The sequence below is a fragment of the Folsomia candida genome, unplaced genomic scaffold, assembly GCF_002217175.1.
Source record: "Folsomia candida strain VU population unplaced genomic scaffold, ASM221717v1 Fcan01_Sc013, whole genome shotgun sequence".
Taxonomy (NCBI): domain Eukaryota; kingdom Metazoa; phylum Arthropoda; class Collembola; order Entomobryomorpha; family Isotomidae; genus Folsomia; species Folsomia candida.
Window position 1 is genome coordinate 3,218,557 of NW_019091205.1, and position 21,719 is coordinate 3,240,275.

The following is a 21,719-nucleotide window of genomic DNA, read 5'->3' on the forward strand; positions in this document are numbered from 1 at the left end:
TTTGTGGGAGGAGCTTCGCCGACAAGGGAAACATGACAAACCACGAAGTAATACGGGCCATTCACATATTAGGTCATCAAAAATCCTCAATTCTATCCTGAAACCAACCCATTCAGCGTAAACGTTAAGGGATATGGAGTTTTAACATGGGAAAGATAAGAAAACCAAAAGTACCCTCTCACTAGAATGATGACGTAATATATGGACGTGTTTCAAAAACTTGGGTAAATTAACGATGTGTATTCTAATTTTGCAGAAGACGCATTTAGAAAAATCAACCCGACTCGGGTTTCAGTGTCAGCTTTGTCCCCAGACCGTCTTAAATAGACCTGATCTCAAACGCCACGTCCGATTTGTACATGAAAATCAGAGGAATTATCCGTGCACAAATTGTGAAAAGACTTTCGCGGATCGCAGAGGCTTGACGCGTCACGTGGAGGCGAGACATGCTGCAAATCAGGAGCTGAAGATTCATTCCTGTGACAAATGCGAATACAAGAGCCACTCCAAAGGTAATTTAGATGCTCATAAAATACGTCACAATGGGGTGCGTCATGGGTGCTACTTCTGTAGGAAGAAATTCGTCATTTTTTCTCAATTGGTCAGACACTGCAGAGTTCATACGTTAGAGAAGTTAAAAACCTAGTGTGTGTAATGTGAACACTTCAATAATTTGCAAACTCTGGATAAATTTGCGACATTTGGCAAAACTTTGTTTGAGCGAAAGTAGGGGATTTTATTTTCAAATTTATGAATTAATTTGACACAATTGGGTAGTTAATTATTATTATTGATTTATTGTATTTAAACAAGCGCACTTGTTCAAATACTATGGAAAATTTTAAAAATTTTGATAATGTTCATCGCTTTATGTTAATCACTTAGCTAGAATTTTTCGCAAAATGTACGTTCTGTATGCGAAATAAATACGTTATTCTGACAATAAATACACGCATGTCATTACATTTTATTATGCAATTCCTTGCGTGAGCCTAGCACTTTACATGTGTGTCACTACCTGATTTTTTATAATATATGTACATATTTGAACGCACCAGGTCACGATATGACCCTCGTTCATAAATACATACAGACATATATTTACGTATATTAAAATAAATCTCCAATTTGTTTAACAAATTTCATCTATATATGCACATACCTATGTATACATATGTATATATGTACATATGTATGAAATTAATGCTGCAATGCAAAATTCAATAAAACAATTTTAAGTCCTATTATTATTATTATTATTCTCATAAAATATAGTGGACAAAGAAAATCTCTGTTTAACATTTTTCAAATGTATTATATGTATGTAAAATAAAACATTACAGGCGAAATGTAACAAAAGGCTGAAACCAGATATTCCTCAAAAAAACTGAATGAAAAGTTTAGCATTAAAGGTATACTTCATACTTGTATGGTCTCCAAGGGTGACAGGTAAGGTTGGTTATTTTGGTCCAGGAATTTGTCAAGCTTTCACTCGTTGCAATGGTAACAAAAACGGCAACCTTTTCCACACCAAAAAGATCCAAGTTACTTTCAATGTTCGCTTATTTACCTAGTACTGCCATAAGTTTTGACCATTAGACAAATTAATGTAGCGGACTCAGTTTTTTGAATATTGAAAAAATAACGATATCACGAGAAAGCCCATTAAATTCTCTAGAAAATATACCGGGCACTTTCGAATTTCGAATGAAATGTTCCCCTTTCGAAGCCACAAGAGCCACAAGTCTTGCTATCCACATCTAACTCGCGGTACGCACTCATTCCAAGGAATATTAGGCTCATTTCTAAGCGACATATTTTTTCTCGGATTTGAAACTCGTATGTGGTTTAGCACATGTATCTAGCTTCAGTTTGGGCCATATATCATATTCCAGAAGGTTGAGGTTAGGGTTGCCGCGGGTAACGGGTCGGGTACCCGTTACCCGCATACCCGCACGATTCTTGCGGGTACCCGTTATCTGCGGGTAGCGAGAACTACCCGCACGGGTATCGGGTAGTTCAGTTTTTATTTAATTTCCGACATAAATCAGTTCACAAAGAAAGTTAGCAGCAAGTTAGTGCATTTACCAACAAAAGCTTCAATTTAATATTTATCACTTCAAAATTTGCCATAAACTAGCGTTTATAGCGAGCGTGTCTTTTTCGAAACCACAGAAGCCTACGGCAGCCTCAAATGCTTTTCACGTTCCGAAAATGCGGATAAATTATTGTTTCTCAGTAATTCTCAGGTATATGTAATTTACCTGCTGTAAAATATCAGTTGTCATAATAATTTGACTTGTGTTTGTGTGTATGTATTTTGTAAGACCAACGAGATTTTAATTTATGCTTTGAAGATGAAAATTCTGAATCAGATTGAAAGCACAAATTTTATTGGTAGCAATTTTTTTAATGAAAACTTCATTGAAGTCAAAATTTCAAAAAATCAAACTAAACATTGACCTTTTTTCAAGGTACACCAAGATTCTCTAGCGAGTATTTATATCAGAAAGTCCAGCAAAAAATTAGGAATCGCGTGATACTTTCCGTTGAGTGCCCACTTTGAAGAAAAATATTGGCTGCAAAATTCAATTTTTAAGTAAATGTTCTGCTTCTTTTTCCTCCACTTAACGAAAACTAAGGCTAACTTTGAACTCTGCCACCCAATAGTTTTCTTTAAACGGGATATTCAACGGGAAGATAAGTGATAATTTCTAATTTTTGGCTTGATTTTTTGATATAATTTTGATATAAGAAATTCAGGTGTAGCTTGAAAAAGGTTCCATTGTAAGCCAAAAAGTTTGGTTTTAGAAACATCTAATGACATCTAGCAAATTATCGCATTCATTACTTGCACAGCATTATCTCAAACTACTGAACAACCCAAATGAGGAAATAATTGATTAAATCAGAGATATTCTGAAGGTTGGTTAGTTTTTAACTTAATTCTTATAACGGGTAGCGGGTAACGGGTACCCGCACGGGTACCCGTGCGGGTACGGGTAGTTGGGCAGCGGGTAACGGGTCGGGTAACGGGTAGCATTTTCGCTACCCGCGGCAACCCTAGTTGAGGTTAGGCGACAGTGAATTTTATTCCTGATCCGAAATGGAGTCAGAAATTTTGGAATTCTATCCCCTATTAACTGTTTTGGGCTTATGAGCAGGACTTGAACTCTCCTTGAATGTCTAGTGGCTATTTTTCAATAAAGTGTGGTCCAGTGGTGCTCCCATTCGTTTGATAACTTCAAAAAATATTTTTTGACAAGAAATTCCACCCCCAGAGGAAGAAAAATCACTTTTTTCACCAAATACAATTAACCTTGAATAAAAAAATCACTGAAACTGGATGTTGCGAGGGATTAATATTTTTGAAATTTTTGTGAATAGTATGGACTGGTAGGGTGTGGATAAAGTGCTTTTGCTTATTTTATCTGATCTGAATTGTAAAAGTTTGATCATCTTTCAAAAATACTTATTTTCATTTTTCAAGCGCGTACCGCATGATCAGCTCTAGGCTTTTGAGGGACCTACTTTTACTTGGCGTGAAGTTATCAAATGTTCCCCTTCACATCTTAAACACATAAGTCCAAAGTCGAGTTTAGGGGCATGGGACGTAGTTTTACTTGGCCCGTTCATTTGTAGGGAAATTTTTCTTAGGGTCCGGCATGAATTCGGCCGAAGTCAAGTTTTGCGCACTTACGTGATATTTTGTGACCTTTTTGACCGTTCCCTTCAATTCGGTTTTCGGTTATCAACACCGCCAATGTTAGTGGATCATTTTATGGTACGGTCGACCCCCTTGCGTTTAGTTCCGATTTTTAATGAGCTATTGAAAAATGTCGGATTTTTATGTTTACTAAAATTGTACTGAAAAATTGCAACACGTCGATTTGCCCGAGCTGTCATTTTAGCACCTTGCATCGCAAAAAATTTAGGAACATGGTTTCTGATATACAAATGCATGGGGAATTCAATAAAAAATAGTACAACTGGCTAACGTAACTGCTACTGATGTTTTTGACGCGCGGAATGCTTGAGACATAATATATGGCAGTAGTAGGTATATACCTAGTCGGGTACGAAATTCTTTGATAAACGTTTTTTACTTCAGAAAAATAACGGGTAAGAATTTTTAATTAAAATTTTCCATATGGATGCATAATATACCTGTGTATAATATAAAAATAGTAAATATCCAAATTTCCCCTTCTGGAGCGCACAAACTTACAAAATCTGATGGTAAACTGATCGCCTGGATTACGCACGGTTTCCTGTGGAAACTTATCCTATGCCCTGCGTAAATTTAACAAGGAAAATTGAAGAATTTGCACTAAGCAAAAATCATACATACCCCTGGCAAATAGAAAACGTCGAAGATCTCATCCCCCTAAGTCTTTGATGGTTTGGATTTAAATTAATCTGCTGGAGAAAGCGAAACCCTGTTTTTCTCTAGAAAGGTTACACCGGAAGCCAAGAATTACATTACCAAAGTTGCAAAACTTACAAGGGACACTCACGACCTGTCGTTTGAGTCCAGGGTACCCACTATATTTTTTAGAATCTACTAGGACCCCAGATAAAGGATCCATTCATATTTCCGTGTAAAACTCATATCTGGCGCCATGGCGTGGCGCCAAACTTAAAAATTTGCATTTTCGACCAATTTCAAACCACCATTACTTTTGCGGTTTATGTCGGATTTTTAAAATTTTATGCTTAAAATGATCAGAAAAGTCGAAATTTTAGAGAAAAAAATAAAAATAAAAAAATTTTAATTTTTGAGATATTTTTAGCATTTTTTCGACGAACCCGAAATTTCGAAATTTTGCGAAAAGTTAAAAGCGATAATTTTGGAAAAAATTTCATAGAATACGAAACTCGAACTCCTTGTCATGATTTTTGCCAAAAATTTTGAAAATCCGTCCAGGATTTCAAAAGTTACGGCGGTTTTAAAATGAAAAACCATCAAATTTGGCGAATTTGGCGCCACGCCATGGCGCCAAATATGAGTTTTACACGGAAATATGAATGGATCCTTCATCTGGGGTCCTAGTAGATTCTAAAAAACATAGTGGGTACCCTGGAGTCAAACGACAGGTCGTGAGTGTCCCTTGTTAGTGTAAAACCTTTGAAGTCCGGCCTATTGAAAAATAGAAACTGAATTTCTTAAAAGGTCACGGATCAGCCATATGGTGCAAAAATTGTCCAAAATTGACTATGAGCTCATTTCATCGATTTTATTTGGTCACAAAAATACCATCGGTAATAGCAGACCTTAATCATCTGGATTATGACTTGAGGCTTAAAATTGAGACCATGGCCTGCTCTAAAACTTCCACTGGTGCAGAAGTTCTCAAATTTTGTTTCTCAACGCTTGTGACCATTTTCCGGTAGAAACCGCGCGTGCTCCAAGCGACCGGCCGTCCATCAGATTTCTCAAGCGTGTGTACTCCAGGAGAGGAAATTTGGATATTTAGTATTTTTATATTATACACAGGTATATTATGCATCCATATGGAAAATTGTAATTAAAAATTCGTACCCGTTATTTTTCTGCAGTAAAAAACGTTTATCAAAGAATTTCGTACCCGACTATGTATACTCCTAACCATCACCTGCATACATACATAGGCAATGATTAAGCGATCCTACACAACACACGGTAAGAAAAAAAAACAGCAGGAATAACTAATTATGTAGTACAAACTCTATTTCTTCGTTATAATTATTAATATTGAGGGTTTTCCAGACTTTCGTAACTGTGAATTCGTAAAAAAAATATTCGTAAATTTACGTCATTTACGACGGGTTGACGTGAAAGACCCTTCGTAAAAAATATTTCGTAAAAATTGTTTTTAATTTTTCCTTTCCTAATATCATCGGTAACTATGGTGTTCAAAATATATATCATGATTTGTTATGCTTGCAAAATTTTTTTACGAACGAAAAAGATGCCTCAACCTTGCGTATATTTACGAAGCATCGTAAGCATGGAATTTTCGTAGATGTCGTAAATTTACGCTATTTACGACAGTTACGAAGGTGACGTGAAAACCCTCATTAATAAAATCTTTTTCATGTTGGTCGAACTCTTTTACAATTTGTGAATTATTAGTAAAAAACATTGTGAAACATTATACAGACACGTAAGAAAATTTTTTCTTACAGGTTTCTAACAAACTAAACGTTTTTTAACCATATAATTTTTTTTAGAATTTATCACGTGTACAAGCTCATTCATACACACACTAATTCCTAAAACAATTACCAAATCAACATGGATCCTAAGCATGGAAAGAGATGGGAATGCTCTACATGCTCAAAATCTTTTAAAGCCAATTACCTGTTGACCAGACACATGGTCACGCACGATCCCGATGCCAAGGTCAAATGCGAGGTGAGGTTGTAATAAATATAGTAAACTTAAAATGGAACATGTTTTTTCAAGCTAAACCCAGAATTTCTAGCGAGTTATTAATGTAAAAAAATGCAGCCAAAAATTAAGATACAGGTGACACTAACATTTCCGTTGAATGGCCCCTGAAGAAAAATATTGGGGGGCAATTTCACCCGCCCGCATAATTTTCCACCATGTGCAGGAAAAACCGAGAGAAATGTAACTCCAAAATTTAACTTTTCCGCCAATATTTTTATTCGAAGTGGCCATTCAACGGAATAATGAGCGCCATGTGATTTCTAATTTTTGGCTTGAGTTTTTGGTATAACTCGCTAGAAAATCCCGGTATAGCTTGAAAAAGGGCTCCATTGTGAGTGAAAAATTAATTTTACAAATATGTAGATGACCCATTTGGAAAAATCTACCCGGGTTGTAACAACGTGTGACGTCTGCCCTCGCACCTTCTCATGTAAAACTGCTCTTCAACGCCACGTCCGAGTTGTGCATGAAAATCGGAGGAATTATCGGTCCATATATTGTGGCAAGGTATTCCCCTATTCGCCAGGCTTGAAGGTTCACGTGGAGGCGAAACATGTCGCGAATAAAGAGCTGATCCATTCCTGTGACAAGTGCGAGTACAAGAGCCGCTCGAAATACTATCTGACCGAGCACAAAACGCGTCACAATGGGGTGCGTCATGGGTGTTACTTCTGTGAGAAGAAATTCCTCACGTTTTCCCACTTGGTGAAACATTGTGGGCGACATACTTTGGAGTATTTATAATAGCGTAATTTATGTACATATTTGTGAATAATTTCCGAATTTTGACTAAATTTGGCAAAATATTTTGGAGATGGATACGCCATTTTAGCTACAAGTTTAAATGTAATGATTGGACAAACATTGTCGTTAGATATGCAGCTATATACATATAACTATTGTGCTATATTGTATAAATTGATTTCGCCGTAGAATCGGTTAACTTTCTGTAATTAATGATTTTCATTATGCTGCAGCTTGGGCAATTTTTATGCAATTCATTGAGTAGATTTTGTTGAGCGATTGAATAAAATAATTTGCTCAACTACTGTGTCCCTTGTTATAAGAGTTCCAACTCGTCCGCGATAACGTTAGCAGAACGAGCTGAACTAAATATTTTATTATTTAACACCAGTTAAGTATTTTTAGTTTAGCGCAGAAATCATACGAAATTGAATAATTTAAAAGTTCAAATTAAAATAGTTGGTGTTTAATAATGAAATAATTCGGCTCATTCGGTTAACGTAATCGCGGATCACGTGGAACTCTTATATTTAACAGGTGCAACAATAGGTTGAGAAAAATTCATTTAAGATATGGCGTAGTGGCAATTTTACTCATGGTTTACCAAATACCACAGCTCAACTTTGAATAGAATTGGTTCAAATTTTTTTAGTGTGCTTCATAGGGTTTCACCCGGTATTAAATAAATCACCATTTTTACCTCGTGATTGAATCATTCTGTAAGTTAAACTTCTCCCAAAAATGCAAAACTAATTGTAAGCGTATAAATTATGTTTGTATGGTAATCAAGGGTAAACGGTGGGTTGTTTTTGGCAAGGAATTTGTCAAGTTCTAACTCATTGCTATGGTTACAAAAGGCAACATATTTCACACCACACGAATCAACATTAACCTTATTCTGTGGGTCACACTTCTCACAAAAACTGTAAAAGTAATTGTAAGCGTATAATTTATGTTCATATGTATGGTCCCCGAGGGAGAAGGGCTAGTTATTTTTATCCAGGAATTCGACAGTTTTTTTTACTCATTGTTACGTACGGATGAAAAATGTAACCTTTTTTTGACACCACACGAACCAACATACACATGCCTACTTTACATACTCAGTTACTCGGAAGCCACATTTCATACGTAATGATTAAGAAATCCTCATATTTATCACGAGTTAAATATTAAATTTATTTCTTGTTGTCATATGTATATAATAAATTATTATTTCTAGAAATTGCTAAAAAAATTGTGGTGTTTCATGTATTTAGGTCAATCCTTTTAAAATATTTGAAATATTTGTAAAAGCACACATCGCTTGAATAAATATAAGCGATTTTTTTCTTCCAGCTCTAAAATTAAATTTCTTCGAACGACTCAGTTTTAAGGGAACGCTACCAAAAAAATTTCTACTCCACATGGATCTGCTCCTAGGAAAGAAATGGGAATGTGTCAAATGTTCGAAAACGTTTAAAACTGATACCTCATTGAATGAACACCTCGGCACTCACGATCCCGACGTCAAGGTCAAATGCGAGGTGAGGGTGTAAATTTCAAAAGGTGAGGCTAAATTAATCAGTCCACATTTTCCCACTTTCGTATTTTCTAGGTTTGTGGCAAGATTTACAAAAATCCACCCACCTTACGTTCCCACATGTGGAATGTCCACACCTACCGGGAACAACCAATTTGCGAAACTTGTCACCGCTCCGAGCAAATTACAGCGACATATTGGCGCTGTACACAGCACGAAGGAAAGGGCCCGTTTTCCATGCACGTTCCCCGGGTGTGAGAAAACCTACCTAAACAAGCATCACATTGCGCAACACGTGCATAAAGAACACGCCAAACATCCGGTCCGATTTTGGTGCACTCTTTGCGGAAGGGAGTTCAAAACGAGGACCCTTCTTGAGAGTCACATTCCCACCCACACGACGGAGAAGCCGTACAATTGTGCCACTTGTGGGAGGAGTTTCTCCCACAAGGGAGACATTAAAGGTCACGAGGTAAGAACGTTATATTAAAAACTAATCAGAAATTAACGTCACATGTGTTATTTAATTTTATAGATGACCCATTTAGAAAAATCATCCCGGCCCATGTTAAAGTGTGACGTCTGCCCTCATACCTTCTTGAGTAGGGCTAATCTACAACGCCACATCCGAGTTGTCCATGAAAATAGGAGGAATTATCCGTGCTCACTTTGTGACGTGAGGTTCTCTAGCTCATCACATTTGCAGGGTCACGTGCAGGCGAAGCATGTCACGAATAAAGAACCGACCCATTCTTGCGACAAATGCGAGTATAAGAGTTACTCTAAAGGGAATTTGGCCAGTCATAAAAGACGGCATAACGCAGCGAGGCAAGGATGCTACTTCTGTAGAAAAAAATTCATCATTTTCCAAGAATTGGTGGTACATTTTAGAGTTCATACTTTAGAAACGTTACAGAACTTGTGTATGTAATGGGAATTTTCGAGCCTTATAAATTTTGCGGCATTTGTCAAATTTTTTGTTATAAAGCAGTGGGATTTTAGTTAGAAATGTATACTATGCAGTAAGTGGGCACAATTGGTTAGTTAATTATTCGTATTTATTATATTCGAGCAATGGGTTTCGTCGTAGACGAGTGACAATTACTTCATATCAAGTTGACATGTACTCAATTGTTTAGATACATAGAATTTTTCGCAAACTGCAATTTTTATGCGAAGTAACCACGTTATGCTGATAATAAATACGCAGTGTACATATATACATAAATCGTTGCGTGAGTATTGCATTTTACATGTGTCTCACAACTTATTTTTGTACAATTTACATGTTTGCATTATGACGATATGACCCACATATTATGTACATACAGATAATCATCAATCTGCTTAAGAAATTTCATGCATATACATAAATAATCGTGTATCCTGCAGTATATAATTCAATGAAGTAATTTTAAACACATTTTGAAATTTTTTCACGTCAAATATATTGGAAAATTCATACGACTAAAAATTGAAGCAAACTAAGGCAACTAGTTTGGTTTCAGAAACAACTATTGACATCTAGCTACATACATTATCATGGCATGCGTTATTTTCATTGAATTATCTGAAAGTAATTACATATCAACGCAAAGGAACAAATAATTAAGTATTTGGTTGGTTGGTTGGTTCGGGGGAGGGTAATGGTCGGAAGCACGCGACGAGAAGTTTTTCTTTTAATTCCTTATGCCAATAAAGTGTCAATAGAGTTACAATCAACTCTGTTGGCATACTATCACCGACATTAAATAAAATTGATCACATATATTTACTTAATCGTTAACCTTTTTTCTTAAATTCGTTATTCGTACGACGTGTGTTTGTGTTTTTTGATTGACTTGAGAATCATTGGGTTTGGTTTGCATATATGTAATGTACCACTTTTTGAAAAATTTCAGTGCATATTCATTGAATTCTCATTATTCTTTCAAGTACTAAGTGCATTCAGTTGTCTTTCAGATGTCAAGAATGCCAAATACATACTCATTAGTATTAAATAATTCTTTGCATAATTTCCCAGTAAACATAAATTGTAAAATATTTACCCTATCCCAAAGAGTTACGCTTAAAAGACAGACAGATGCTTCGAACTGGGTCCAAAGTTCGCGCAGAGGCCAAAACCGTACCTTTCGGCCAAAAGCACAAGAGGGGAAGGGTTGCTCACTGGCAAGGAACTTATTATTATGTAAAGTTTTAAAATGTAAATCAGAAATAAAATTTTTGAGCTTTTTTATGAGAACTTTTGCGTAATATATTTAAGTGAGAAATCAGATAAATGAGTGGCTACCACTAGCTAATTGGGTGGCTAAAAAAACCGACTTAGTGAAGATTTCAGCTAGTGGGAGGTACCACCAAAAAAAGTGGGAGCTTTCAGCTAATTAAGTGGTGCATTAGATTTAGGCCGTTTTTAATTTAATTCTCACAACGGGTAACGGATACTGGTCGTTGAACTGGGGGTAACGGATCGGGTAACGGGTGGCAATTTCGTTACCCGCGGCAACCCTATTTAGGTGTCACCGTATAGTAACTATTTGCAGGATTTGCACCTCGTGATTTAATCATGCTGTGGGCCACACTGGATCCCAAAAAAATTCAAAACGTATGCAGATTTGCAGATTACGTAGCAGATTCAAAAGTATGCAGAAACGTATACAGATTATGTTTGTATGGTCCCTAAGGGTGAAGGGTTGGCTATTTTTATCCAGGAATGTTTCAATTTTGTATTTTCCGTTATTACGGTTAAAAAATGCAGCCGTTTCCACGAACTAAAATCTAAACACTTTATACATTCTCTTGTACATTCTCTAGTCAATGAAATCTGCTTAACGTCCTAAGAAGTTCGATATGTCGCACGACCAGGTTTAAGTTGATTCACTGCATACCAACGGCCACACCCACAGAGGGTGTGGTTTACTAAATTTTAACTACGTCACTGAAATCCCATTGGCGAGCTGAGAAAATTGATATGTCACATGACCAGGTTTAAATTTATACATTGGATACCAATAGCCACACCCAGATGGGGTGTGGCATATTAAAATTTGAAATACGCCACTGAAATCTCCTTACCCGCCTGAGAAAAATGATATGTCGCATGGCGTGCATTGGTAAGGTATTGGCAGAAGCGCCGATAACCACACCCCCTGTCGCCATGGGGTCTACGACAATGGAATGTCGTTCACATAGGGGGCCTTGGCAAGATTACGTGTATTGGCGACGTTGAATTTCGGAAACTACGGTGGGGGGAAATTTTTTAACTAAATTAAGTGTGTTGATTTGACATCTGACCACCCCCACAATGACTCCAAAGCAGGGGGTGCGGCCTACTAGTCGCTGAATATGATGACCTGACTATTTCCGCCAAGAATTTACCCCAGGTCCGTCGAATCCAGTCGTAAAATTTTAAAATCCGATAAAGAAGTGTTACTTGTTTGTTGACCTTGTGACCTGGATTTCGAGGGGGTGGGGCAGAAGTTAAAAAATCTGAAAATATATATTTCTCCCCAAGGTCCAAGGTTTACAAAACGGGCGCCAGTTTGAAAATCCATCAGGAAATGACCGTGCAATTAATTTCGAAACTTTACATGTTATAGCTTATGGAGAGGTCGGCCATTTCACCTCCCAATTCCCTTGCTCAGTACTTTCTGGATGAACGATAAGAAAAACCTGCATAAGTAATGATTATTTAAACACAACACACGGAAAGAAAATATATATATACTTAACACTCTGTACGGTAAATTAATAATTAACAGTACACAATTTAATGCTTCCTGCCCAAATAAATATATTACCATTGGTAACAAATTTCTGTAAATGTGGCGCTTGTCTTTAAAATCATTTTAAGACGTATACATATTTAAATCGCAAAAAATTGGCGAAACATTGTGTGCATGTAGCATAATTTTATTTTACAGATACAAACCTAGACTTGTGTAAACACATTCATTTTTCAGAAAATACACATAAATCGAGAAACAGAGCAAGTACATATGGAAGGTAAAAAATGGGAATGTGCTAAGGAGGGGAACAATTAAATACATGTTTCAAAATTTCTCAGAAACAAATGATACATTTATCACTTGTGAGTGGGGTTTTATTATCATTATGATTATTCACGTGATTCTGTTGTATTTTTTTTACTTATTATTATTGCAGTGCACGATCTCTCTCCCAAAACGAACTACAAAGTAACCATCACTCCTGTGTACGATTCAGTTCAGGGGACTTCCGAGACATTGACATTTGCAACAAATGGTAAGCCATAATATGCTTTTAATGGTATCCCCTGAAATAATAATGAATAATTTTAAATTGATTTACTTGCTTGGTTTTTCATTGTAGGGAACAAGTTGCTAAAAGTCAAAGGACTTCAAGTTGATTACTCTAAAAAACACGGTACAGTTACCGTAAGCTGGCAATTATTTCCTGATCGACGGTGGGTGTATGGTGTCTATTATGGAAAATCAATTTCTGAGATTTCCAATCAGGGTAAATCATAAATTAATTTGCTGATATTTTATATATATTTTTAATCAATACTACATTTGTTGTATCCAGGAGTTCGAAAAATCACAAATGCCAGTTCCTTCGTCCTTGATGATCTCGATGCATGTGAAGACTATTTAATTGATGTACCCTTAATACATTTCCGAGAACGCCTCGCATGGGTCCCTTCAAAGTCAGGTATTCGATGTTAACAAACTGACCGCCTTGTAAAAGTTCGCGATGGTGAGGCCAACTAAGAATGAGGAGCTGGCTGGGATCACCGACAACGTCCCATGTCCAAGTCGTGGTAGCGACGTTTCCTGATGATTTTCAAAAATTTAAGTTATTTTATTTATTTATCAAAATTACTCTTCCCAAATTATTACCTTGCACGTTGTAACGGAAATCTAGCCCAGTGGCGTAAGTTGTAGAATAAGCATCCAACACTGCCTCTTGTCCTAAAGCTTTTACCTTGGACAGCCGAATAGTGGCGGACGTACCGGGTGGGGATGTAATCGTGGTGCCTGCCGCGGTAAGGTCGGCAGTACCCTCGACAATGTAGGGGAACCTCACTAGTTGCGACCCACAGATCTCGATGCCCTTTGGATATATTGGAGCATCCCATGGGTGAACAAGAACCCTGAAGTGGTTTGATGCCATGGCCACATTTGCGCCCGCCACACCCACTTAAAGGCGCCAAAAACACGAAAAAAGCCCTGTTTTCACTCAATAAAACCCTCGCCAAAAATCCAATTTCTATAGGATTTTGAAAATATTGCACCATTATACTCCCAGACAGTTGCATTATCATATCCAATATCAAACTCAACTTTTTTGAAATTTTAATTTTTTCGAAGACGTACCCCTGGTCAGGAAATTTTCGAAAATATTCAAAAAAATTAAAAAATATATTTTGGTGTCGGATATTATAAAGCAACTATCTGGGAGTATACTGGTGCAAAATTTTCAAATTTCGATCAAATTTGGATTTTTGGCGAGCGTTTGAAGATGGTGATTTTCGTGTTTTTGGCGCCTTTAAGTGGGTGTGGCGGGCGCAAATGTGGCCATGGCATCAAAGCACTTGGGGGTTGTTGTTCACTCATGGGATGTTCCAACATATCCAAATGGCATCGAGATCTGTGGGTGGCAACTAGTGAGGTATTCCTCCTAAGTGCTCAAAATCGTTTAAAACCAAGAAAGGGTTGACTCAGCACATGGTAACGCACGATCCCGATGCCAATGTCAAATGCGAGGTGAGGGTTCAAATTTGTAACTAATCTTCTTCTTATATTATAAACTGGAAATGTTTGTCTGCAACGGAAGTGAAAGTAATTTTCCGAAACGGAAGTGAAAGTGGAGACAGTGAAGTTCCGAATGGCGCGAAAATTTGGTATAAATTAAATTTAAAACATTAAATGTCTTAGAACAGTTATCTTAGTGGTTTTATGATAGTGCTTCTCTGGGAGTGGCTACCTGATGGTAGTTATCTAGGAGTGATTGTCTCCCCTAGAAGCTTGATTTTCTTTTACTTTCAATTCCGCTGCCGACAGACATTTCCAGCTTATAATTCTTGCTCGACAGGCGGAGACGGGCTTATACGCTAGATTTACATAATTCAATTTTTTATCTACCTTCCTCCCTATAAATATAGGTTTGCGGTATAATTGCCAAACACAGAATCGCATTATCCTATCACATGCGGAGTACTCACAGCAACCGGAAACGACCAACTTGTGACACCTGTCACCGCATGTTTGCCAGTTCGAACAATTTGCGCGTCCATATTAACGACGTCCACAGCACGGTGGAACGACCTCGCTTTCCATGTCCGTTTCCCGGCTGTGAGAAATCCTACCTAACCAAACGACACGCTTCCCAACACGTGCGTAGAGAACATGCCAAAAATCCGGTCCGATTTCGGTGCACGCTTTGCGAAAAAGAATTTAAAACGAGGGCTGAACTTAAGGATCACATTCCCATCCACACGACGGAGAAGCCGCACACTTGCTCCACGTGTGGGAGGAGTTTCACCCACTTGGGAAACATGAAGAGTCACGAGGTAAATAGTCATGTTGGGGGGAAAACGAAGTAAAAAAGTACAATTATGCATGCTAATTTTACAGAAGACGCATTTGGAAACGTCTACCCGAAACAGGACAAAGTGTAATGTCTGTCCGCAGACGTTTTTAACTAAATCTTACCTGCGACGGCCACACTGGAGTGGTGCATGAAAATCAGAGGAATTTTGAGTGTAAATTTTGTAACAAGAGATTCTCTGGATCAACACACTTGAAACGTCACGTGGAAGCGAAACATGCCACGAACAAAGAGCGGATCCATTCCTGCGACAAATGCGAGTACAAGAGCCACTCGAAAGACTACTTGGTCAAACACAGAGCACGTCACAATGCAGCGCGGCATGGATGCTACTTCTGTGGCAAGAAATTTTTCACTTTTAGAGAATTAGCGAGACATTTTAAAGTTCATACTTTAGAAAAGTAAAGATGCTTATGTACTTGTGTGTATAGGTAGGGGCGATTATTAGCAGATAAATCATTTTTAAATTTGTATTAAGTAATTAGATTTTAATTTTGACGTTTTGATCAGAAATTATTGAGGTCTTATTTGGGAAAATTAAAATAAGGCGTATCAAAAATTTGTAGGTTTTTGTTTAAATTTTGCAAAAAACTGGTATAAAGGGATTGGATTTTAGTTTCAGATGTATTTAACTACCACCTGACATGTGCTTATTTAGCTTGATTATTTTGCAAACTGTAGTGCTAAATATGAAAAATATGTAAAATAAATACGTTGTCAGCGTATCTAGTAAATGTAATGATAATAAATATTTGTGTATTAATAAATCTTTGGCTCACAATGCAATTATGCCAGCGTTTTGCCTAGTCTAATTAATGCAAATCCTCTATGTAATTGTCCAATATTAAAAAAAACATTTATAAACATTTAATCGGACTAGCAAACATTCGCAGAAATTGTAATATCTCCGATACTTGCAAAAATGTACCCGTTGGATAAAACCGTGGGCCTGGGCACCCAACGAAATGCAAGCCAGCCCTTGCTATTGACTTATTTTTTATTAATTTATATATGAACAAATTCTAAGCAGTATGAGTCAATCTTTTGGTCACAATTCTCCCAAGGAGTGGACAATTAAGTGTCTCATTTAACCTTGTATGGTACTCAAGGGTCGAGTATAAGTTATTTTTAACAAGGAATTTGTCAAGTTTCCACTAGTTTCTATGGTTAAAAAAGGCAACCCTCTTCACGAACCACGTTAAATACATACTTCACAATGTGAAGTTCACATGCTGACTTACTCTCAAGCAACACGTACTTACATACATATTTAAGTAAAGATTAAGCAATCCTACCCAACACACGGTGAGAAATGATATTTAAATAAATAAATAAACAGTACAAAAATATTTCTTGTTGTGCTTATAAATATAATTCTCTCAAAATTGCTGAAAATCTACACATCCCATGTTCGTCGAATCCTTTTAAAAGGTGCAAATTATTGGTAAAAAAATTGGTTTAGTTTAGTTTAGTTTAGTTGTCCTTTATTCATGTGTCAATAAATATCAGTTAAATTAACTGGTTTACAATTCATGACACTATACGCTAATTCTCTGAATAAGCATGTAATAAATATATTTACACTAAAGTAAACAGTTTGGGATTAATTTGGGTTAATTGATCATTAGAATACAAACAGGAATAGAAACCAAATCGAGTGAGAGGTCCACGTTATCAATATTAAGTCACCAGGTAAGGTAACGACTTACTTAACCCATACCATATCGCTCAAAATTATTTATGCAAAAATCATACTTATGTTTAAAACACTCGATTGTATAATACATTTCGTCAAATTGATTTCTTAAAGGATTTAACATTTTTACCAATTTACGCATTAATTTTTTATAATTATCTTGTTTGTTCATCAAAACGGTATCCAATTTACTTATGAAATCGGGGACGCAATTAGGACACGCCCAGTCTTTAGATAAAAAGAGGTTACAAAAAGTTATGTCGGAACATGTAATATTGCATTTGTTTTTATGGAAAACATTTAAACAGTATACACATTGAAGTATCCGCTATCGTCAGGAGATCCAGCCAGGTCATCTTGAAAAAGGGCGGTATATTTGGTTCCTTTGTATGTAAACGGGAAGGCTATTTCAACTATCACTTGTCCACAGAAGTGACAATCAGGACCAAACGCTTCGTCGTCGTCCTAATGTTCGAAATCAAGTAAGTCATAAATTTCGCTGTTTTCCTTGTGAGCCATCCCGCCAGTCAGGAGTATTGATTTGGTTGTGGGATGCGCGAGCATTACGGCTTCATCGACGGACATAAATTTTGTCATATTGCGACAGGGCCCGACAAAAAACCATACAATAATTAGGGAAGAGGTGAACCGACAGATATTTAATAATAAAAAATTAAGGATCGGATCTCGCCTTGTGAAGGCACTTTAAGTGCAACAGAACGGCCAGCCCGCATACAACCGCACGGTCTCAAACTCCGACCGAGCACTTGGGGGCGTAGAGGACGCTCCGTATATAAGCGGGAATCCCCTCAGAAGAAGTATGAGTGAAATGGCGTGAGCAGAATTTTCCGTCTGGAACAGTCCACTTCAGCAGTAACGGGGGGAGGCCGGTAGTTGTAGAATTTAAAAGTTGCACAGAACGGTCAAAACACGGTCGAGGCAAAAAAATTCATCTACCACTATCTTGTTGGGGTTAATAGGGAGATGATGACACTAATTACAGAGTTGGGGGTGTCGAGAAAACTTCAAATTTTTAAAAACAAAAATAATAGAGAGAGAGAGAGCAAAAGAGAATATGTGTTCCCTCTCCGTCCCTCTGTGATGATCAACAATGATGATGGTGAAACAATGTGTCAATATAAATAAATACGAGTTCCTCTTTGGCATCCAACCGTGCAGCACATGCACCAACATATGCTGCATCATAATATAACATCAATTCCTGTTCCGTTCGCTATAAATTTTTCAGGAAAAATCAAAAATCAAATATCATCCGTATTACATTTGGTTTTTGATTTTTCCTGAAAAATTTATAGCGAACGGAACAGGAATTGATGTTATATTATGATGCAGCATATGTTGGTGCATGTGCATGTCAAATTTCGCTTCTCTAGGACAAAGTTTAAAATTTCACATGAATCACTGCAAAAGTAGAGATGAGCGCCTGCACGCTCGATTCACATCAAAACAGGACTTTTTGTCAGGGCCAGAATCCCACTCAACATCAGTACCAAATTAAATTTGTTGAACTTCATCCCTCACATATTTCCTGACCCACATGGATCTGAAGCCACACACTGAACGGGAATGTTCAAAGTGTTCAAAAACGTTTAAAACCAGAAAAGAGTTGACCAGACACGCCGCCACGCATAATCCAGATGTCAAGGTGAGTATGAAAACTTGCGGAAGTGAGACTAATTTTACATTCCACACTTTCTAAATTCCCGACTAGGTTCGAAGCATAACTTCCAAAAATAGATTGACCTTGCCCTCCAACATGTCGAGACTTCACACCAACCGGGAGCAACCCAGTTGTGACACGTGTCACCGGGTGTTTTCCAATTTGCCTAACTTACGACGACATATTGACACGGTCCACAGCACGAGGGAACGACCACGTTTCCCATGCACGTTTCCCGGCTGTGAGAAAACCTTCCTGGCCAAGCCTCACATTTACCAGCATATAAATATGCAACATGCCGAGAACCCGGTCCGATTTCCGTGCACTCTTTGCGGAAGAGAGTTCAAAACGAGGGTGCATCTCGGGTAGCACATTCCCACCCACACGACGGAGAAGCCGTACAATTGTGCCACTTGTGGGAGGAGTTTCGCCCGGAAAAGAGCCATGAAAAAAGCCACGTGGTAAAAAAACACGTGGAAAAAACTTGGGAAACATGAAGAGTCACGAGGTACTAATATATTAAACATGTTAAATTTACACTCTAAGAAAACCGGTAACTAAGTTATTACCAGGCGCAGTATCCATATGACTCCACCGCATGATAATTAATTTGTTATTTATTGAGTGGTAGAAAATTAGTTACCAACTGGTAATATTTTCGTATTTCGCGACCGGGGTTATTACCAGTTTGGTAACAAAATGTCTACCACACAATAATAAATTAATTACCTTGCAGTGGAGTCACATACAGTGGCCGCGGAAGCGTGGGGACATGGGGACAATGTCCCCACGGAAATTTTGCCGTGGGGACAGTCAATGCATTTGTCCCCACGGTCTCGTGAGGGTCAAGCACATGAATAGAAAACATGGATCCTAGAATAGTCGAATTTGAAAATTATATCTAAATATATTCATTCCCGTTTGCAGAGGTGGGCAATATAAATGAAAATGCATATTGAACATGTATACATCGCCCATGTACTATAATATTCTTCGAAATACACTATAATGCCAAATTATAATGTAATACCAAATTCAAATATATGTACAATATACAAATATACGTACGTATATAATATACAGGATTGTACAATATACATACATACGTTGTCTTTGTTCCAGAGTAACATTTTCGTACTTTTTCCACTTTTTGTGTGATTTAACAAATCTCAGCCCTTAATTCAAAAATAGAAAATAGTCTAATAATTTGTTACATGAAAAAAAGCGCGAGATTAGGAAGGAAAACGTTGCCTTTGATCGATCACGAAAAAATTATTCCAAACCAGAAATTTGTAAGGTTTTTTCAAATTACACAAACTAGATACTAACGGTTGGGGATTAGGATTTCGAAGGCTTCCTCAAAAATTGAAATCGCGTCGCGCATTGCTCACCAATACCCAAATCAGCAATTATTTTTCAGCACTCAACATCGTTGTGAAACAAAAGAATAACGTGTGCTTTTAACTGAAAATTGTTTGCATTAAAGAATGGCAATGTGACATAGTATTTTATGTCGTTGATCGTGGGGTCAAAGCGGATGGGCATATCTGTAGACAAATTTGTCATTAAAAAACCTAAAGAATTTATTCACCGGGGAAATAAACAGAAAAGTCATGCAATCTGGAATTCCACACTATTAAAGCATTTGAACGGACATGTACCCAGTGCCCGTGCGACCCCAAAAATTTACCCGGGCAAAACATATTTGAGCGCCCCTAAGTTTTCCCTTCTTATTTCTACATCTACATAAATGATTTTTTCAAGGGGTACAAAAGGCTATAATAATATTTCCAACTTGTCTGAAAATTAGTTATTCGATATTTTAATTAGAAAATCTAGAAAGAAATAAATGGGCTCAACATGTAGGTCTTTCGTATTTAAAATTCTGATTCACTTGGGGCCAATTTTATTTTTCTCTCCTAAAAATAAGGACGCCCATAATTTTTTTCAGAATGCCCTAATTGCTCTAATTTGAGCCCGATACTTGCATTTTAATTTTTTACAGCCAAAACCTCTACTTTTTAAATTCTGGAACTTTTAAAATTCGAAAAATTCGAAAACATATTGATTTTCAGGCTTGGCTTATAAAAATTCATCTGCAATCTATATTATAAGCTGAAAATGTTTGTCTGCAACGGAAGTGAAAGTAATTTTCCGTGACGGAAGTGAAAGTGGAGAAAGTTAATTTTCGAATGGCGCGAAAATTCAAATCATTTGAGGATCTTTTTGAATTTTCACTTTAGTGTTCCTTAAAAATTGATTTCCTTCCGTTGGCGACAAAGACTTCCCTTTAATAAACATCTAAAAAAATAATTTGAGGAATTTCAAGTATCAAATCAACTCTCGCCCGGCGGGAGAAGGGCTTATACGCTAGTATTAAATTAAATTTAAATTTAACCAGAATTTGCTTCCGTGAATTTCAGAACATAAAAAATCTTAAACTTAAAATGACGCGAAAATTGTATTTTAATAAATAAATCAGATATTTCTTCTGAATAAACATTTGAATTTTTTAAGTCGCTGTCACCTTCGAAAAGTTCACGATTTTTGAATTCGCGCCTGGACAAAATACAATTGGGCTCATGTAAATATGTATTTAAATCTGAATTTTACATATTAAATAGTCACATTGTGCATGGGAAAAATAATTTGTATTTTGGTACCCGTGATTTCTACCAAAGGGTTCATCTCTGTGTCGCAAATAAGTTTGTGAAAATAAACGACGAAAAAAACAGAGATTTTCTAGAAAACCCATGTGTAAGGGCTTTTTCGGGGATTTTTGGAAGTTCTTGAGTAAATTAATTTATTCAAGAATACAATTTTTTCAAGATAGGATTTATGTACATGCTAGTGATATTATAAATTCAATTCACATGTGAAAATCCTCAAAATTCCATGCTGAATCAGAAAAACTTAATTTCTATTGATTAATAGTGAAGTTAGGTATGTTTTAGAGAAGTTAATTTCAACTTGCTTGAAAGTCTTACAAAAATCCCTTGATAGCATTGGAGTTGGTTTTCAGGGATTCGATTACAACAACAGCCACAAAAAC

General features: G+C 36.9%; 2 protein-coding genes across 2 annotated transcripts; both read left to right on the plus strand.

Annotated features, from left to right (window-relative positions):
• Positions 1 to 8,072: 8,072 nt before the first annotated feature.
• Positions 8,073 to 9,930, plus strand: LOC118437346 (zinc finger protein 467-like). Its single transcript, XM_035856294.1, has 3 exons — positions 8,073 to 8,706; positions 8,778 to 9,174; positions 9,238 to 9,930. Exons 1-3 carry the CDS (start codon positions 8,660 to 8,662, stop codon positions 9,631 to 9,633), a joined length of 840 nt encoding a protein of 279 aa, XP_035712187.1. The 5' UTR covers positions 8,073 to 8,659; the 3' UTR covers positions 9,634 to 9,930.
• Positions 9,931 to 12,689: 2,759 nt separating this feature from the next.
• LOC110855740 lies at positions 12,690 to 13,420 on the plus strand. The gene is made up of 4 exons (XM_035856287.1): positions 12,690 to 12,789; positions 12,864 to 12,962; positions 13,050 to 13,196; positions 13,266 to 13,420. Exons 1-4 carry the CDS (start codon positions 12,747 to 12,749, stop codon positions 13,403 to 13,405), a joined length of 429 nt encoding a protein of 142 aa, XP_035712180.1. The 5' UTR covers positions 12,690 to 12,746; the 3' UTR covers positions 13,406 to 13,420.
• The last annotated feature ends 8,299 nt before the right edge of the window (positions 13,421 to 21,719 follow it).

Coding starts and splice junctions, on each gene's coding strand:
- LOC110855740 (XM_035856287.1), top strand. CDS start 12,747: ATGTTTCAAAATTTCTCAGAAACAAATGATACATTTATCACTT. Junction 12,790..12,863: donor AAATGATACATTTATCACTT/GTGAGTGGGGTT, acceptor TTATTATTGCAG/TGCACGATCTCTCTCCCAAA. Junction 13,197..13,265: donor TTCTGAGATTTCCAATCAGG/GTAAATCATAAA, acceptor TGTTGTATCCAG/GAGTTCGAAAAATCACAAAT.
- LOC118437346 (XM_035856294.1), top strand. CDS start 8,660: ATGAACACCTCGGCACTCACGATCCCGACGTCAAGGTCAAATGCGAG. Junction 8,707..8,777: donor ACGTCAAGGTCAAATGCGAG/GTGAGGGTGTAA, acceptor CGTATTTTCTAG/GTTTGTGGCAAGATTTACAA. Junction 9,175..9,237: donor GAGACATTAAAGGTCACGAG/GTAAGAACGTTA, acceptor TTAATTTTATAG/ATGACCCATTTAGAAAAATC.